Raw genomic sequence first — 16,671 nt, 5'->3', positions numbered from 1 at the left:
TTCTGTTCAATCAAGATTCACTAAGTAGGAGAAAGCCTTTTCATACTCATCTCTAGATTCACTGACCTTTCACTATCATGCATCTCCTACCCTGCCACAAAGGTATTTTTAAGATATTTTGATTCTCTCCATTCAAAAACTGAAATGGATCCATGATCTCATCAATTTGGATCTTCCTTCCAACTATGTAGATCACAGACCACCCACAGTGGCCCAGATTATGTTATTCTTGTCCATATGTTCCCAAAAAGAGGTCTTTCCTCTGCTTATCCTGACATCAAAAGGATACCAGAAGAGCCGGTGGACTATTTACATTCCTCACTCTTACCATTTGGCCAATCCATCTCTTTCTATCTATCACATATTTTTCTGATGAAATCCTTTATACCTGATTGTCAAAGCTCCAGGTGCCCCTCCATTGCCAACTATGTGATAACCATTTTCAATTCTTCAAAGGCTGTTGTATCCCATGTCTTATAGACATATGGCAAGACTTTGTTTCAGGGAGAAGTTTAGGGTCACTGAACAATGCAATTTCCTGAAAAATAATTCAGCTTACCCCTCTCCACCTGTTTAATTCTGGGCCCAAAGTCCATTTGTACTATCTCTCCCAGATGTATATATTGGTACACAAGGCCTGTAGGTTTCCATCCAACTGACACCTAAATTTTAGGCAAGAGATATTCTTCATCCACTTGGTTTGTCCTATGTGGATGATCAGGTTTGAAAAATATAACAATAGATATCAACAATCCTCTGATCATAAACAGGTGAAGTATAACATAGAGAGATATAGACTTACCAAATATTATATCTTTCAGGTCTTGAGTGGTTACCAAATATCTTCTAGGAGGCTCTGAAATGCTCTAGAGATGATGAAATCAGCATAATGTCATCTGCAAACAAGATGATCTGGAGGACTTGTCCTTCCTCTTCAACTTGAACTCTGCACTGGATGTCTTCCATCACAGTAGAAAATCCACTTGGTAAGCATACAGTTCCCTACATCATGCTTCACCTGTTTCTTATGTTCAGAGATTGGTGATATTGTTATGTCTTAAATGTCTATGAATGATTTGGATGGATGGATGCAGACAGCCTGATAGAAGACAGCCTTTAAGGCAGTATTTTACTTTACATTATCAAATACTTTTTTGTAATCAACAATAAGAACAGTGGAATCTTGTATTTTCTACATCTTTCATTCAATTGTACAGAGGTCATAGTCATGGACAGCATGGTACTTTAGGGTATGAACCCAGGGAGTTCTTTTTTTTTTTAATGTTTAAGGCAAACATTTGTTGAATATGCAGTCATAAAGGACATATTTTTAGTGATCAGTGAAATGCATTTATTATGTATCTACTATTTGCCATGTGTTGTGCTAGGCACTAGTGATAAATACAATAAATAAAACTAAAATTTAACTCAATTTTATTTTCTTTTAATTAACACCTAGACTTAACTTTAAAAACACAAACTTTGCAAAGGATTCCTTTTAGTTAATTCCTTTCCCTCACCTCAAAATATAGAACAACCTTTTCAGCCTTCCTTCCTTCCTTCCTTGGCTGAAAAGGTGTCTTTCCAATCATACCATGCTCCTCTAGCCCCACACTTTGTTGTTAAGTAAAACTGGTGGAATTTAAGGACCAGTGACCAAAGGCATATTCTTTTAAAATGTGAAACATTTTGCATTCCTTACCAATACCAACCAGAACTCCAGATTTACATAATAGCCCGAGCCACAGAAACAAAGTGGCCAGAGGAGTCAAAGGCAAAAGGGGACTAATTGATTTTTTCCTAACCCAGCTACAACCAGCTGGAGTCCTTAGAGGGGAAGACAGAAGGTACAACTCCTGGAGGCAAAAAGGAGGAGGGCAGAGAGCCAAGAAAGGAACTTAGCTCTGCCAAGCAAAAGCACCACAGAAACAGGCAAAGTGTCACCCCAGAGAAATCTGGGAGAGAGTTGTAGGGGGGCCCTTCCAGTCAGCGCTGTGGCCAGATCACTAGCTGCATCTCCCTCCTTCCTGTCTGATCCTCAAAGAAGTGGCAGAGGGGAAGTGAATGAGAAGCAGAGGAAGGAAGCAGGAGGGTGGCAGCTGCTGCGGAAATGGGAGTTCCCAAGCCCTAGAAAAAGCCCTCCTCCACCTCCAGCAGGACCTGGATCCAGAGCAGCCTCACACCAGTGAGAGGGTTGCTGGACACATGACTAAGATAATGGCAAAGATCCAATCCACTATGCAGTATTGGTTGCAAAAGTCTAGTTGCTCTCAAGAGACCACTGGGTGGTGCCATAGGGCATAAAGCACTGGGCTAGGAACCAGGAAGACTCACCTTCCTGAGTTCAAATCCAGCCTCAGACACTCATTACCTTGTGTGACCCTGGGCATGTCACTTAACCCTATTTGTCTTAGTTTCCTCATCTGTAAAATGAGCTGGAGAAGGAAATGGCAAAACCACTCCAGTATCTTTGCTGAGAAAACCCCAAATGGGACCATAAAAAAGTCAAATATGACTGAACAACTGCTGTTCCCTGCTATTTCCTCTTAAGTAGAGAACAAAGACATCCCCATTGCATGAAGATGACTCCCATGTAGCAAGTGTCTTAGAATACAATTTCCCTCTCGTCCTTGGAGCACGACCAGTTGCCACTTTTGGTTGACTACATCAAAATTTGGGGAGTAGAGCAGGCTTCCAGCCATAAATGACTAATCTAGCCCTATATGCCTCAGTTTCCTCCTCTGTAAAAAATGGGGATAATAAAAAGCACTTACCTCCCAGAGCTGTGAGGCCAAAATGATATATTTATAAAGTGCTTTACAATCAATCAACCAACTAGCCTTTATTAAGTGCATACTCTGTACTGGGTACTTTGCTCAGTGCTAGGGATAGAAAAAAAAGAGCAAAAGACAGTCCTTGTTCACATTCTAAAGGGAGAGACAACAAGCAAAAAAAAAAACTATGTACAAGTTGTGGTATATGAATATAATAGAATACTATTGTCCTATAAGAAATGGGGAGCAGGCGGACTTCATAATTACCTGGAGAGTCTTAAATAAGCTGATGCTGAGTGAGAGGAGCAGAACCAGAACACTGCACACAATTACAGACACATTGTATCTGTGATGACTGACTTTGGTAGACTGGGCTCTTCTCGGCAATACAAGACACATTCTTCATTCACTTGGTTTGTCCTATATGGATGATCAGATTTGAAAAAGATAACTCCAAAATACTCGTAATGGAAAAAGCTATCCACAACCAGAGAAAGAATTACAGAGTCTGAATATAGACTGAAGCAAACTACTTACTTTCTCTCTTTTTAGTTTAGTTTAGTTTAGTTTAGTTTTGTTTCTCCTTCTTTGTTGTTCATTCCATTGGTTATAATTCTTCTTTACAACTTGGCCAATGTGTAATGTGAAGGTATATGTAGAACCTGTATCAGATTGCATTGCACCTTGTGGGAGAGGAGGAAGTGGGGGAGGGGGAGAAAATTTGGAACTCAAAAATTTGTGGAACTGAATGTTGTAAACTAAAAGTAAATAAATTTTAAAAAGAAAAGAATTTATTTCTACACTGCAAAAAAAAACTATGTACAAACAAGATATAGACAGGATAAATTGGAGATAATCAAGAGAAGGAAGGTGCTAGCATTAAGGGAAATCAGGAAAGTCTTCTTGCAGAGGGTAAAATTTTACAGACCTGAGGGAAGATAGGGGGGACAGAGCTGGTAAAAATAATCAGAGGTGGATTATTGGGCATCATGTGTGAAGAACAGCAAGGAATGCAACTCATATTTGATCCCAGAGACAAGAGGGAGCCACTGGGCTCTGTTGAATACAAAGAGGCATGGTCAGACTTGTGCTTTAGGAAGATTAATTTAACAGCTAAGTTGAGGATGAATTGGAGTGTTGAGAGACTTGAGGCAAGGGGAAGAATCAGAAGGCTACTACAATTGCCCACCTGTGAAGTGATGAGGGCTTGTACCAGGATGGTAGCAGTGTTGGAGGAGAAGAACATTTATGGTTTAATGGATGCTGACCTACAGAATATCTCAGAGGAGGGCTTCTCTAGAGGACCTTCCCTATTTCATTTTTTGTCTTGGTATTTCCAATACCTAGCACAGTGTAGGCATTGTGCTATATTAGGCACTTAATATAAGCACATATTAGGTGCTTAATAAATGCTTACTTGGTGAATTGAATTGAACCATTTGAGTTTAGGTAGCATTGCTAATATTATTGCCATTTTGTAAATGAAAAAACCGCACCACAGAAAGGCCAAGGAGCTTAGTCAGCATTGTTTAGAGGGATTACAACACAGGTTTAACTTTTCACCAAACCAAACCATGGCAGTTTGCTTCAATTTCCTTCTTCCATGTGGCTAGAGTTTCTTGAGTGACTTTGTGACTTCTCTTGCTTTTCAAGGCTGCCCTCTAATGTTCATTTTAACCTGATTTTACCTGTACAAGTAGGAAAGGGGAGTGGGTTGGTGGTGTCCACTATCTGATAAAAAATTATTTGTTCCAGTCTTTCAATCTCTGTATATTCTAGCTGTAGCCTGAGGATAAAGCACCCAGAACTACAAAAGACATTTTCCTTCTCACCTACAACAAAAGCCTCAGATAATTACACCCCAACACACTCCACTTCTCTTTCTACATTATGACACTGCGCATCCAGGATAATAAATAAATGGGCAGTAGACATCAAGGAGGTATATGCTCAAGTGATTAGATTTGTCAATGCTATACCACAGAGAGACACCCCATGAGTCACAGGAGCTACTTAGAAGGATTTGGAGATAAACCTGGAACCCGAAGACTCCTACATCTCAGCTCCAATCTTTGCTCTCCATCATTTGCCCACCCACCACATCTATACATCCCTCTTTTCTCCTATCTCCTCCTTTAGAAGTATGGAATAGGTTGTTGACGCTCCAGTTGAGAACACAGTGTAAAGCCTCCAGACTTCTGATTAAGAGGACCTGACCCTGGTCAAGTCACTGTATCTGTCCATTGACAGAACTCTTCATTAGGAGTACTCCCATCACCAATGCAGATTGCAACCATTCTGTGCCTTCTCATTCAGTGTGATTCTTGCCCATGAAGACTTTTTCAGTGCAATGGAGGCCCTTCTCTGGATCTTTTATAATTTTGTGACTCTGTGACCAATCTGTCTTTTTTTTTTTTCTGATCATATATGTCCTTTCACTTATCACCAACCCTTTATGGCTTCTGGTTTCATTTTAGTGAAAATGGCACAACATGGATGTTGTTCATTTCCTCTGGTAGACTATCGATTCATTGGTGGTTGGATATTTTGAATAACAACCAAGGGTTTGCAGAGAGATGATTATTTAATTTTCAATGTAAAGTATTTACCTGGAAAGGACAGCTGGGTCATGCAGTCTGTGTGACCCTTGGCAAATCACCTAACCTATTTGCCTCAGCTTCCTCATCTGTATAATGAGCTGGAAAAGGAAATGGCAAGCCATTCCAGTATTTTTGCCAAGAAAATCCCAAATGGGGTCAGGAAGAGAGGGACATGACTGAGAATGACTAAACAACAAAATTTACCTGGAAAGTGTTAATAAGGCAAATTAAACTTAAGAGTGTGTTGCTTACATTTTTACCTCTTGGGAAAGACTGTTAAGTATTGGGGGTTGGGGGTTGGGTGCACCACCACCAACAACACAAATTATTGTTGGTAGATAGCCTAAAAAATGAAATCACAGAATTTTGGAGTTGGAGGGAACATCTGAGGCCATCTAGTCTAATCTATACCAAAAAAAAAAAAAAGCAATCCCCACTAGAACATCACCAACAAGTGTTCATCCAATCTTTTATTGAAGACTTTCAGGGAGAGAGGGGCTCTTGCTTTAACCTGCTTGGATCTGGATTATGGTCTCGGGTGGTGGTCCTGGGGTGTGTGGCCAGTGTGCCAGAGCTTGGGGTGATTTCAGAGAGGGCATCCTCCTAATAGCTCTGGCAGCTGTGAAAACCCCAGCAATTTGGGACAAAGCTCTTTGCAATCTGGAAGCAAAGTTCTACCATGGCAAAGAGCTCAAAAGTCAAGTAATTGGCTGGCAACATGAGCAAGCAGAGGAAGCACAAACAGACCACAGAATCCTTTTTTGGGAACAAAAAGGACCAAATCATGGAATGGGAAAAAGACAACAAAGTCAGAACTCTTGCATTAAAAGCTTCCAAGAAAAGAATGAATTGGTTACAGGCCATGGAAGAGCTCAAGAAGGATTTTGAAAATCAAGTAAGAGAAGTGGAAGAAAAATTAGGAAGAGAAATGAGAATGATGCAATAAAATCATGAAAAATGAGTCAATGGCCTGCTAAAGGAGACCCAAAAATACACTGAAGAAAATAACACCTTAAAAAATAGACTAACTCAAATGGCAAAAGAGGCCCAAAAAGCCAATGAGGAGAAGAATGCCTTAAAAAGCTGAATTTACCAGATGGAAAAGGAATTTCAAAAACTCACTGAAGAGAATAATTCCTTCAAAATTAGATTGGAGCAAATGGAAGCTAATGACTTTATGAGAAATCAAGATACTATAAAACAGATCCAAACAAATGAAAAAATAGAAGGCAATGTGAAATATCTCATTGGAAAAATCACTGACCTGGAAAATAGATCCAGGAGAAATAATTTAAAAATTATTGGACTACCTGAAAGCCAGGATCAAAAAAAGAGCCTAGACACCATCTTGAGAGAAATTATCAAGCAAAATTGCCCTGATATTCTAGAGCCAGAGGGCAAAATAGAAATTGAAAGAATTTGCTGATTGCCTCTTGAAAAAGATCCCCAAAAGAAAACTCCTAGGAATATTATAGCCAAATTCCAAAGTTTCCAGGTCAAGGAGAAAATACTGCAAGCAGTCAAGAAAAAACAATTTGAATATTGTGGAAACACAATCAGGATAGTACAAGACCTGGCAGCTTCTACATTAAGGAATCAAAGGATTTGGAATATGATATTCTGGAGGTTGAAGGAGCTAGGATTAAAACCAAAAATCACCTACTGAGCAAAACTGAGTATAATGTTTCAGGGGAAAATATGGTCTTTCAGTGAAGTAGAGGATTTTCAAAAATAAAATTAAGACTTTTGGGGAGAGGATCCACTCTCTCTAGAGGAAGTACATTCCACTTATGGATACCTCTAATTTTTAAGAAGTTTTTCCTGGCATTAAACCTAAATCTGCCTTTTTGTAACTTCTTAGCACCCTCTGCCTCCTTTTCCGGCCCTCCATTGCTCTTATTAAAGATATAGGAATCTGCCCATTGTGAAGAAAATTTTGTATTTCATATGTTTGATGGGTTTTCATAGGCCCAAAATTTGTCTCCTGGTGGCCAACATCCTCGGAAAGCAAATGTAGACTGTTAGTAGAATTGTTGTGGGAATCACTCCTGTTTGCACTCCACTCTCCAGCCTTGGAGAATTTGGGGTCACCAGGCTTCAGAATAGGATTTTTGTATAGGTGTCTCACTCATAATACTTACATTATCTACCTCATGGGGTTGTCATCTTCCCCCAGGAGAGTGTAAAGTACTTGAGGCAGGGAATATTCCATTTTTGTCTTTGTGTACTTAGTGCCCAGTATAGGACCTGCCCCACAGTAATGAATGTTGAAATCACTGATTATGAAGAAAGCATAATGGACTGGACAGATGTGAGCTGCTTGGTTTGAGCTACTCTCTTTTCTCTTCTTCCCGCCCCCGGACTAGGAGTGAAGTGGGTATGGCTGAGGAGGAGGGGTGTAGGCAGAAGAGAAACACATCTTGGTCTGGTTTTCAGGGGGCCTGCTAAGGGAGCCACTCCCCTTCCCCTGGACTCTTCAGGCTACTGGTCTTTTTTCCAGCTGGCTCTGGCCCCAGGCCATTCCATCTCAACATTTGTGCTCCCCCACAGTCTTTTTCTCTCCTGCATCTATCTCAAACTACAACTGTCCCCCTAGACTTCCTGTCTGTCTGGGGATTTGGCTGTCTCTCTGTCCCAGGTCTGTCTGAAGACTCCTCCCTTAGCTCCCTCTCAGCTGTCCCCCCCCCCCCATACTAGGCAGCCCCTGGTTCTCTGTCTGCCTGGCCTGCTCTGCTCACCCCTCCTTCCTCCCTCCTCCAGCTCAGCCCTGCCCTCACGTGCTTTCCCAGACACACAGCCGCCCCAATGTGGGCTCTGGCCAAGCCTGTTCCTCTTCCCGATTGCAACAGGCTCCATGGGCAGCTCCCAGCTCTCCTTGTCCCCGCCCCGAGGCCTAGCTCCACTCCCACTTCCTGAGCTAAGCAACAGGAGCCTGGGAGGCCAGGCCTGCGCCGCTCCCTGCGGCCCCCTGGGGGCATCTCAAGCCCCCCTGCCTTCCCTTTCTTGGGGCTCTAGAACTTGCCTGCCCAGGGTCTGTCTCCAGGACTTTGCAAGTCCTGACTTCCCCTGCCCCTCCCCTCCTCTCTCATATGGACGCCATGCGCCTGTCCCCTGCCTGTTCCCTTCAGGGCCTGGTCTGGGGCCCTCTCAGCCTAGGCCTCTTTGGGCTTCTGGCTGGCCATCAACTCAGACAGGTGAGGCAAGTAGGGCAAAGGGTGGACCAGGGCAAAGGGAGAAGGGGTAGGAGGCTCACTCATCCCTTCCTTCTTACATCCCATCACCTCTCTACCCCTAATGAAGCCCATCTTTGCATCCACCTTCAGGGGCCTCTGGATACAAAGTGTGGAGACAAGGAATATTATGAAACCAAATACCAGATCTGCTGTTCCCGCTGCCCTCCAGGTGAGTGACTGAGATGGTGGGAGGAAGTTGGGCTGTAGAGGACAGAGGATGATTGGGAGAAGTGGAGGAGAGGGGTTGGATACATGCAGGCAGTGATTCCCAAATCCTTCCTCCTCTCCCACCCTCGGTGTTCTCGCCTAACTCTGGAAAGGATCTAGAGGTCAGCCCCAGGTGGGAATGAGAAGACCAGCTACCAAGGGGAAGAAGGTGGAGTGGGCATTGAAGAGACAGAGCTAGGGAAGCCCAGAGAGAAACAGAGATGATGAAAAATAATAATACCCTGACTTTGTATTGTATTGTGCTTCCTTTAAAGAACGGTCATACCTATTAGCTTATATTTTCTTCAGAACACCCTGGGAAGTAGATAGCCTCAGTTTACATTCAGGAAAACAGAGATTTAAAAATATTAAGGGTTAGAAATCAAGCCTCCTTAAGAGTCTTGACTCCAGTATTCATTAACAGTATTGTGAAGTCCTGATGGGCAGACAGACTAAGGCTAATTCCTGTCCCATTCTTCCAGGTATGTTTGTCAGTAATTTCTGTGATGGACACCGAAACACCACATGTTCTGTGTGCCAACCAGGCTCCTATACTGAATATTGGAACCACCTCAGTGGTTGCCACCTTTGCCGCCAATGTGATGAAGGTAAGCCACCACAGTACAGTGCCTGGGAGCCATCCCTGGGTAGAGGCATGTGAAATACAGGGTGATGGGCAAGTTCTCCCTGGGAGCCATATTACTATTCCTGAGTTTCTCCCCCATCTATCCCAGTACTAGGCTTTGAGGAGATAACTCCCTGCAATGCCAGCAAGAAAACCCAATGTCGATGCCGCCAGGGCATGTACTGCCCGAACCGGCGCGCTGAATGTGAACACTGTGAGCCACTTAGCTCCTGCCCGCCAGGCACAGAACCGCAACTGACAGGTCAGAGGTTGCTGAGAGGAGGGAAATGGCTGGACACTTGGAGAAGGATTGGGGTGCAGCAGAGGAAGGGGTGGAGGGGCTGAGATGATAAGCCTCAGGGACTCCAGTGTCCCTTCACTCCCCTGGGTCTATCCGGAGCCTAGTGGGTACTCCCAGATGGTCCTTCTTCTTGATAGAAGATTCTTCCTCCTATCCCATATGTTCATCTCATTTGTATGATAGTTCTTCCTGGGAGGAGGCCAAAACAGGGAAACTGGTATAATAAAGTGATGGGGAAACAGCAGGTAAGTGAGGACTTTGTGTCCTGCTTGTTGGGAGAGCAAACTAAGAAATGAACTTGCAAGCTAATACTGGGAAGAATTTTCAGGTTGTGACAAATCTAACTATAGCTGAGGAACAGGGGAGAGATTAGAAAGTAGCAGGAGGGCACGAAGATGGGTACATGCCAGGTGAGCACAGTACCCATACACTAGGTGGGTATTATCCAGCTCACATCTACCTCTCTTGCCAGATAAGGTTGGAGAGTATGACAACAACTGTGTTCACTGTAGACCTGGGCACTTCAAGAATATATCCTCTCCTGACATTCGGTGCCAACCTCATACCAAGTGAGTGCCTCTTACCTGGAATAGGAATTGCCAGCCTTCTCCTCCCTCCCTTCCCCACTGAGTATGAGCTGTCTCTAACCCATCCCATACATGTTGTGACATCTCTTTCTTCTCTTCCCACTATTTCTGGGAGTCACAACATGTACCAGATCCGACATACTAGGTAATAATGGTGGGCAAAAGTGTTCATGAGTATACGGGCTATTCTTTTCTCTTCAGTTGTGAGGCACAGGGCCTGGTGACTGCTGTTCCTGGGACTCCCGAGTCTGATGCCAGATGCCAGATCTCACTTCAGAAGATGCCAGGTGAGAGTCCATGGATTGGGGAATGTGAAGCAGAACCTAAGTCAATACCTTTTCCCCCATTTAGAGTTGATTCCTCACCTCTAAAATGGGGAGAAGTCAGTGTCCTAATTCTTCCCAAAGTTAGGGCAAGGAAGGGGTGGCAAGGGCTCCTTAAAGAAAAATAGCAAGGTGTTTTCTTAACTAGTTTATATCTACATACAAAAATGTTACATACAAATATAAGGTGCCAAATAATTTCCCACTATGTATACAGGTTTAAATATTATTATTTTTGTCATCATTATTATCAATAAGATCCTATATAATAATTTCTATACTATTTTATTTTTTATTTAATTTATTTGTTTAATATTATTTAATATAATATAATAATAAAATAATTTATTACATAATATATAAAAATATTTAATATTGTTACTAGAATCATAGCTAGATAGATATAGATATATCTATGTCTATATATACATATATCTATCTACATATATTGTGTGTATGTGTGCATACGTATATGACATTTTTCTGTGGTCATCCTCTCTAGATATGTGAACTAACAGTTTCATATCCAAGGGTATCATAGATCTATACCTAGAAAGAACCTCAGAGGTCACCTAATCTAGTCCCTTCATTTTACAGATATGGAAATTGAGACCCAGGGAGGATTAGTGATTTGTCTAATGTTATTGAGTCACATCCAATACTTTATGACCACACTTGGGGTTTATTTGGCAAGGATACTAGAGTGGTTTGCCATTTCCTTCTCCAGTTCATTTTACAGATGAGGAAACTGAAGCAAACAGGGTTAAGTGACTTGCCCAGGGTCACACAAACTACCAAGTGTCTGAGTCCAGTTTTGAACTTGGGAAGACAAGTCTTCCTGATTCTAAGCCCGGCACTCTACCTACCGAACAACCCAGGTAGTAATTATCAGAGAAGGAGATTTGAACCTAAGTCCTCTGACTCCGGATACAGTGCTAATTGTCAATAATTAATAATTATCAGTAGTGGGGCATCTAGGTGGCACAGTGAATAGAGCACTGGCCCTGGAGTCAGGAGGACATGGGTTCAAATCTGGCCTCAGACACTTGACACAATTACTAGCTGTGTGACTTTGGGCAAGTCACTTAACCCCAATTGCCCTCCAAAAAGCAAAAAAATAAAAATAAAAAAGTAAAAAGATAAATAAAAATAAATAATTATCAGTAATATAATCTGAAAGCTAGAAGGAAATTTGATAAGCGATGAATCCATCCCCCTCTTTTTTTTTTAAAAGCAATTGGGGTGAAGTAACTTGCTCAAGGTTACACGGCCAGTTATTTTGTGTGGGTGCCAAGTATCTGAGGCTGGAATCGATCCTGGGTCTCCCGATACCGGGGCCAGCGCTCTTACTCACTGTGCCACCTGGCCACCCCTAAATACTCTTTTTTTTTTTTTGCTTTTATTTTTTGAGGGCAATTGGGGTTAAGTGACTTGCCCAAGGTCACATGGCTAGTTAAGTGTTAAGTGTCTGAGGTTGGATTTGAACTCAGGTCCTCCTGACTCCTGGGCCAGTTCTCTATTCACTGCGCCACCTAGCCACCTAGCCACCACTCCAACCCCCTCTTTTTAGAGATGAAGAAAATGAGGCCTTAGGGCTAAGTAGCTTGTTCAAGATCAAGTATCTAGTTCATATCAGAATTCAGACTAGATCTCTTAACTTCAAGTCTTATCTTCTTCTCACTAAGCCATGCCACATACATATTCCCCCAGGAAGTGAATCCTCTTTTCTTTATTCCCTAAGCCATGAGTTAGGGAGAGGAATAGCCTGGTAATAACTAGAGTAGCTGATACTGATGTAGCCCTTTAAAGCTGTCAAAGAGCTTTACAGACATCATCTCACTAGATTCTCAGCACAGCTCTGTGAGCTAGATGCTGATGCTGCTCTTATCCCCATTTTACTGGTGAGGAAACAGGCTGAGGGAAATTAAGTGACTTGCCCAGAGTGGCACAGCTAATTAAAGCTTGAGGCAGAATTCAAATCCGGCCTTTCTGACTCATTGCAGGTCTAATGTGATCTATTATGTCAAGCTGCCTCCAGAGTTTTCAATACTCAAGGTCTTGTGTGTGTGTGTGTGTGTGTGTGTGTGTGTGGTCTTATAGGTATGTGTGAGTGTGGGTGTTTGTGTGTATACATAGAGTTCTCTGGGTTTTCAGTGTTCAAGGTTTTTATATACATATATACACACACACATATAATATATTCATATATATACAAACATGCATATAGATGTATATGTTTGTGTATATATATACATACACACACATTTATGTCCTGGGACTTTCTCTGAAGGATCTGAGAAGTAATTGCTCTCCTTGAGTTGTAGAGATAGGAGAACTAGACCCCCAAAGGGCTAGGAAATTGGCTACCCCCAACATAACATCTTAGGGTCTGAATCAGAACCTGAACCTATGATTTCTCTACAAATGTATAGGGGAATGTGGAAGACCCTTACCCACTCTCTTGCCTGGAGAAGAGGACTGAATATATTCACAAATGAAACTAGGCAAATATCCACTAATTTAGGAAAGAATCTTAATCCACTGCTGCCCCCTCCCTCTACCCCTGAAAAATACACAAAGGATGGGTTCCCCAGCAGGCCAGTAAGCCAATCCCCACTGCTTTCGTGGGTGATTCTTTCTGCTAGAGAAGATGGTTGTGCTTAGAGGAACAGTCACTTCTGTTACCTGAAGTTTGGTCTATGATCCAGGAGTCCTGACCTTTCATATGCTTTTTAACGTATGACCAGTAGCAACGAAGGGAGCAGTTATTCTGGTTTAGGGATATGGGAATGTCTGAGAGGGTCCCATTCATTCATCTCCTCTGGAGCTAGAAGGGCCAGAGCATCGTGGCTTATTCCTTGGCCCATCCCCATCATAGATATATGGGGATAGAGGGAGAGATGTCTCTTCTATCTTGAAACATCACCATGAAAGGAGATTCTTTCCATAGCCCTCTTTGGAAACCTCATTCTGATACATCACAATCTCGAATCCATTTGGCACAGTGGAAAAATTACTGAATTTAATGGCCGATAACCTCAGTTCAAATCCTGGTTCTCCTACTGCCCACAGGATCTTAGATAAGTCATTTCACCTTCCTGTGTCTCTCGGTCTTCTTATCTATACAATAAGAGAGTTGGACTAGATGACCTCAAAAGTACCTTCCCACTCAAAGTCTGACCTAGCTTCCCTTTGTTCCAATTCAAGGCTATTTTCTCCTTTTCTGTCTTTACAAGGTAGAAGAGGGAAGGGATGGAGAACAGAAGCTCACCATCTTCAGTGTGGTTCCTATCAAAGGTTCTTGGGATCTCCTGTCTGCCTCTTCTTTTTCAGGCTCAGTAATCTCAATTCCATGTTTTTCTCTCACAGGGACAATTTTGCTGCTGTCTATCCTGGTCCCCGTGGTTTCCATTCTACTTCTTGTCGCTGTCTTCTCCTGTGCCTGGAAGAAGCACCCCTCTCTCTGCCAGAAGCTGGGTAAAAGGGAGTAGGGCTAGGAGACGGGAAGGAGTTGGGGCCCCTGATCTGGATGGATGCACCAAGGAATGCCCCATTTCCTCAGTGCTTCCTTCCATTCTCCTGTACCCTCAATGGTCCAACTCATCTTCCCCATTTTATTTTTTATAAGGTTGGAGGGGGGAAGGGACTTACAGGACTAGGGATCAAAATGGGGAGAAAGGTAGAAGCTATGCCATGTGGAAACTTTGAAAGAGAATGGGGCTTGGGGAGAGGAACAGGGGACCTTAGGTCATTTTTGTTTTTGTTTCAGGGTTCCTACTCAAGAGGAGACCAGAGGTAAAGGGGTCCAAGGAGAATGTAGGAGTGAGAAACTGAGGGTGCATGCAGCATGGAAAACAGAACAGAATGGATAGGAGTAGGGGAGGGAAATATACAGCCTGAGGTGGAAAGACATTTTGGGCAGTGTTGAGGGAGGAGGGCTGTTTCTGCACAGAATCGGGCTGCAAGGGGACATAGAAACTGTTGAAGTCTTAAGGCAAAATCATTGATTGGACTCTCTTTCCTACAGAGAGGAGATCTGAATCCTCCCCCAAACCAGGAAGTCCCTAGAACAAATCAGAAGTTCCCTGACTTGGTAGAACCACTTCTAGGAGATGCCCTTCTGGCCCCCAATGAACGTCTTCCTCCACCAGCAGTGGAAAAAGAAATCCTACATCAACAAAGCTCCCTGAGCCAGGGCAGAGAGCAGGGCACAGAGCCTGGGGAGCAGGGCCAAGAGTTGCCACATGGTAAATATGGGGAGAGGGGAGGAGTAAGAGATAAAAGATAGGTTATGGAGCACAGAGTCTAGGAAGAGAGGGGGATACCACATGGAGGTGGGTGCTGAGCTAGACAGAATATCCTTAAACAAATTCAGAGAAAAGGAGACTGAAAGATCCAGACAGACAGCTAGATAGTCAGTAACATGAAGAAATTGCTTTAATCAAAGAGAGAGGCTAACCAAAGGAACAAAAGAAAAGGTTAAAAACCTAAAAAGGAGAAGAGGGAAAGATAGTGGAAAAGAAGGGATTTCTGAGTGGGGTGAGGCAAAAATTGGAGAGACACCCTCTTTAGAGGCTGTACTGTTACCTTACTTTTTTTTTTAAAGCAATTGGGGTTAAATAACTTGCTCAAGTTTACATGGCCAGTTATTTCTGGGTGTGGTGCTAAATATTTGAGCCCATATTCGATCCCAGGTCATCCCAACTCTGGGGCCGGTGCTCTTACTGTGCTACCTGACTGCCCCTGTTACCTTACTTTTTGCTATTTTTTCCACCAGGTACCAATGGTATCCATGTGACAGGTGGCTCAGTCACTGTCACAGGCAACATTTATATCTATAATGGACCAGTCTTGGGAGGAGCACGAGGGCCTGGAGACCCTCCACTTCCCCCTGAACCTCCTTACCCAATCCCAGAGGAGGGTACCCCAAATCCCCTGGGCTTCAGTGGACCGCACCAAGAGGACGGCAAGGCCTGGCATCTAGCTGAGACTGAGACCCTGGCATGCCATGACCACTAGCTGGGGATGAAGGGATTATGATTTGCTGACTATTCCTGAAAGTGCCTGAGGGAAATTGAGAGGAATCAGAGCACCATCTCACCTGAGGCAGTCTCTCGCTTCCAAAGGATTTATGGGGGGTCTGACTTAAAGCCCCCTGGGAAGGCAGAGTTACCACTGGGTTGAATCAGAGACACTGCAAAGGGTGAAATTTCTGCTTTGGGTATTGGACAGGTGTGGGATATCCTGCCAAGGGACTGAAGCACCTACTAAGCCATGAAAGGGCATTCTAGATCTCATCAGGGACTTGTCCATACCAGCCACAGACACTGTGAGGGCATCTGATGCCAGCTCCTGCCTGCCTAGTGGTTCTGCCACACACACCACCACCACCATCACCACCCTTCAGAACAGAATGGATACTGGCCTTGAGGCGTTCCCACCTCATGACTTCAGGATGATGGAACTTTTTAAGCACACTCATCCCAGGCTCCAAGCTGCAGGGACCTAAGAGGTGGGATAAGGACCTCAGCAAGCACCTCACTGGCAGAGCAAGCCTGGAAATGAGGTCAAGTGGAAGTACTCTCCTAGAAGAGAAAGTGTCCCAGTAAAGTGGGGGTGGGGGTTTAGAGTTGGGGTAGGGTTTTGTAGGGAGGAGGGAAATGGTGGGTATATTTATGAATTGCCATGTAACCACTTGGAAATAAAGAGATGACTGAAAGCCCAAAAGATTTTATTTATTTATTTGGGATTTAGAAACACATAACTAGAACAGATAATTCTCTAAGGACTCCTTATCCCCTGCATTGGATAGAACATTAAACACAGGGAAAACATTTTTTCTGCTGAGTAAATGCAGTTCAGGGACCTGCCTTTCAGATAATCTCAATCAGGATGGAACTTGGAAAATTTAGATGAACGATTTTTAACCTCTCCATTGGGCTGTTGTTTTTTTTTTTAAGCAATCGGGGTTAAGTAACTTGCTCAAGGTTACATGGCCAGTTGTTTCTGGGTGTGGTGCTA

The 16,671-nt window shown here is 43.2% G+C and overlaps 1 protein-coding gene across 2 annotated transcripts; it reads left to right on the top strand.

Annotated features, from left to right (window-relative positions):
• Positions 1-835: 835 nt before the first annotated feature.
• LTBR (lymphotoxin beta receptor) lies at positions 836-16,377 on the top strand. 2 transcript variants are annotated; one of them, XM_069106068.1, is made up of 10 exons: positions 836-986; positions 8,698-8,776; positions 9,297-9,422; positions 9,549-9,701; positions 10,213-10,309; positions 10,529-10,614; positions 14,020-14,127; positions 14,420-14,445; positions 14,678-14,897; positions 15,428-16,377. In XM_069106068.1, the coding sequence occupies exons 3-10, from the start codon at positions 9,299-9,301 to the stop codon at positions 15,667-15,669; spliced, it is 1,056 nt and encodes a 351-aa protein (XP_068962169.1). In that variant the 5' UTR covers positions 836-986; positions 8,698-8,776; positions 9,297-9,298; the 3' UTR covers positions 15,670-16,377. The 2 variants fall into 2 exon arrangements, with proteins under 2 accessions (XP_068962169.1, XP_068962168.1); XM_069106067.1 differs by lacking the exon at positions 836-986 and adding an exon at positions 8,219-8,568.
• The last annotated feature ends 294 nt before the right edge of the window (positions 16,378-16,671 follow it).

Source organism: Petaurus breviceps, unplaced genomic scaffold, assembly GCF_028583685.1.
Source record: "Petaurus breviceps papuanus isolate PSGF00001 unplaced genomic scaffold, PetGlider_PUasm1.0 78, whole genome shotgun sequence".
Taxonomy (NCBI): domain Eukaryota; kingdom Metazoa; phylum Chordata; class Mammalia; order Diprotodontia; family Petauridae; genus Petaurus; species Petaurus breviceps.
Note: the sequence above shows the minus strand (reverse complement) of the source record. Positions and strands in the feature narration are given on the sequence as shown.

Bases quoted from the DNA above. Each gene is read 5' to 3' on its own strand.
- LTBR (XM_069106067.1), top strand. From the start codon at position 8,464: ATGGACGCCATGCGCCTGTCCCCTGCCTGTTCCCTTCAGGGCCTGGTC. The intron at 14,128-14,419 runs GTAAAAGGGAGT...TTTTTGTTTCAG, and splicing joins CTCTCTCTGCCAGAAGCTGG to GGTTCCTACTCAAGAGGAGA. The intron at 14,446-14,677 runs GTAAAGGGGTCC...TCTTTCCTACAG, and splicing joins TACTCAAGAGGAGACCAGAG to AGAGGAGATCTGAATCCTCC.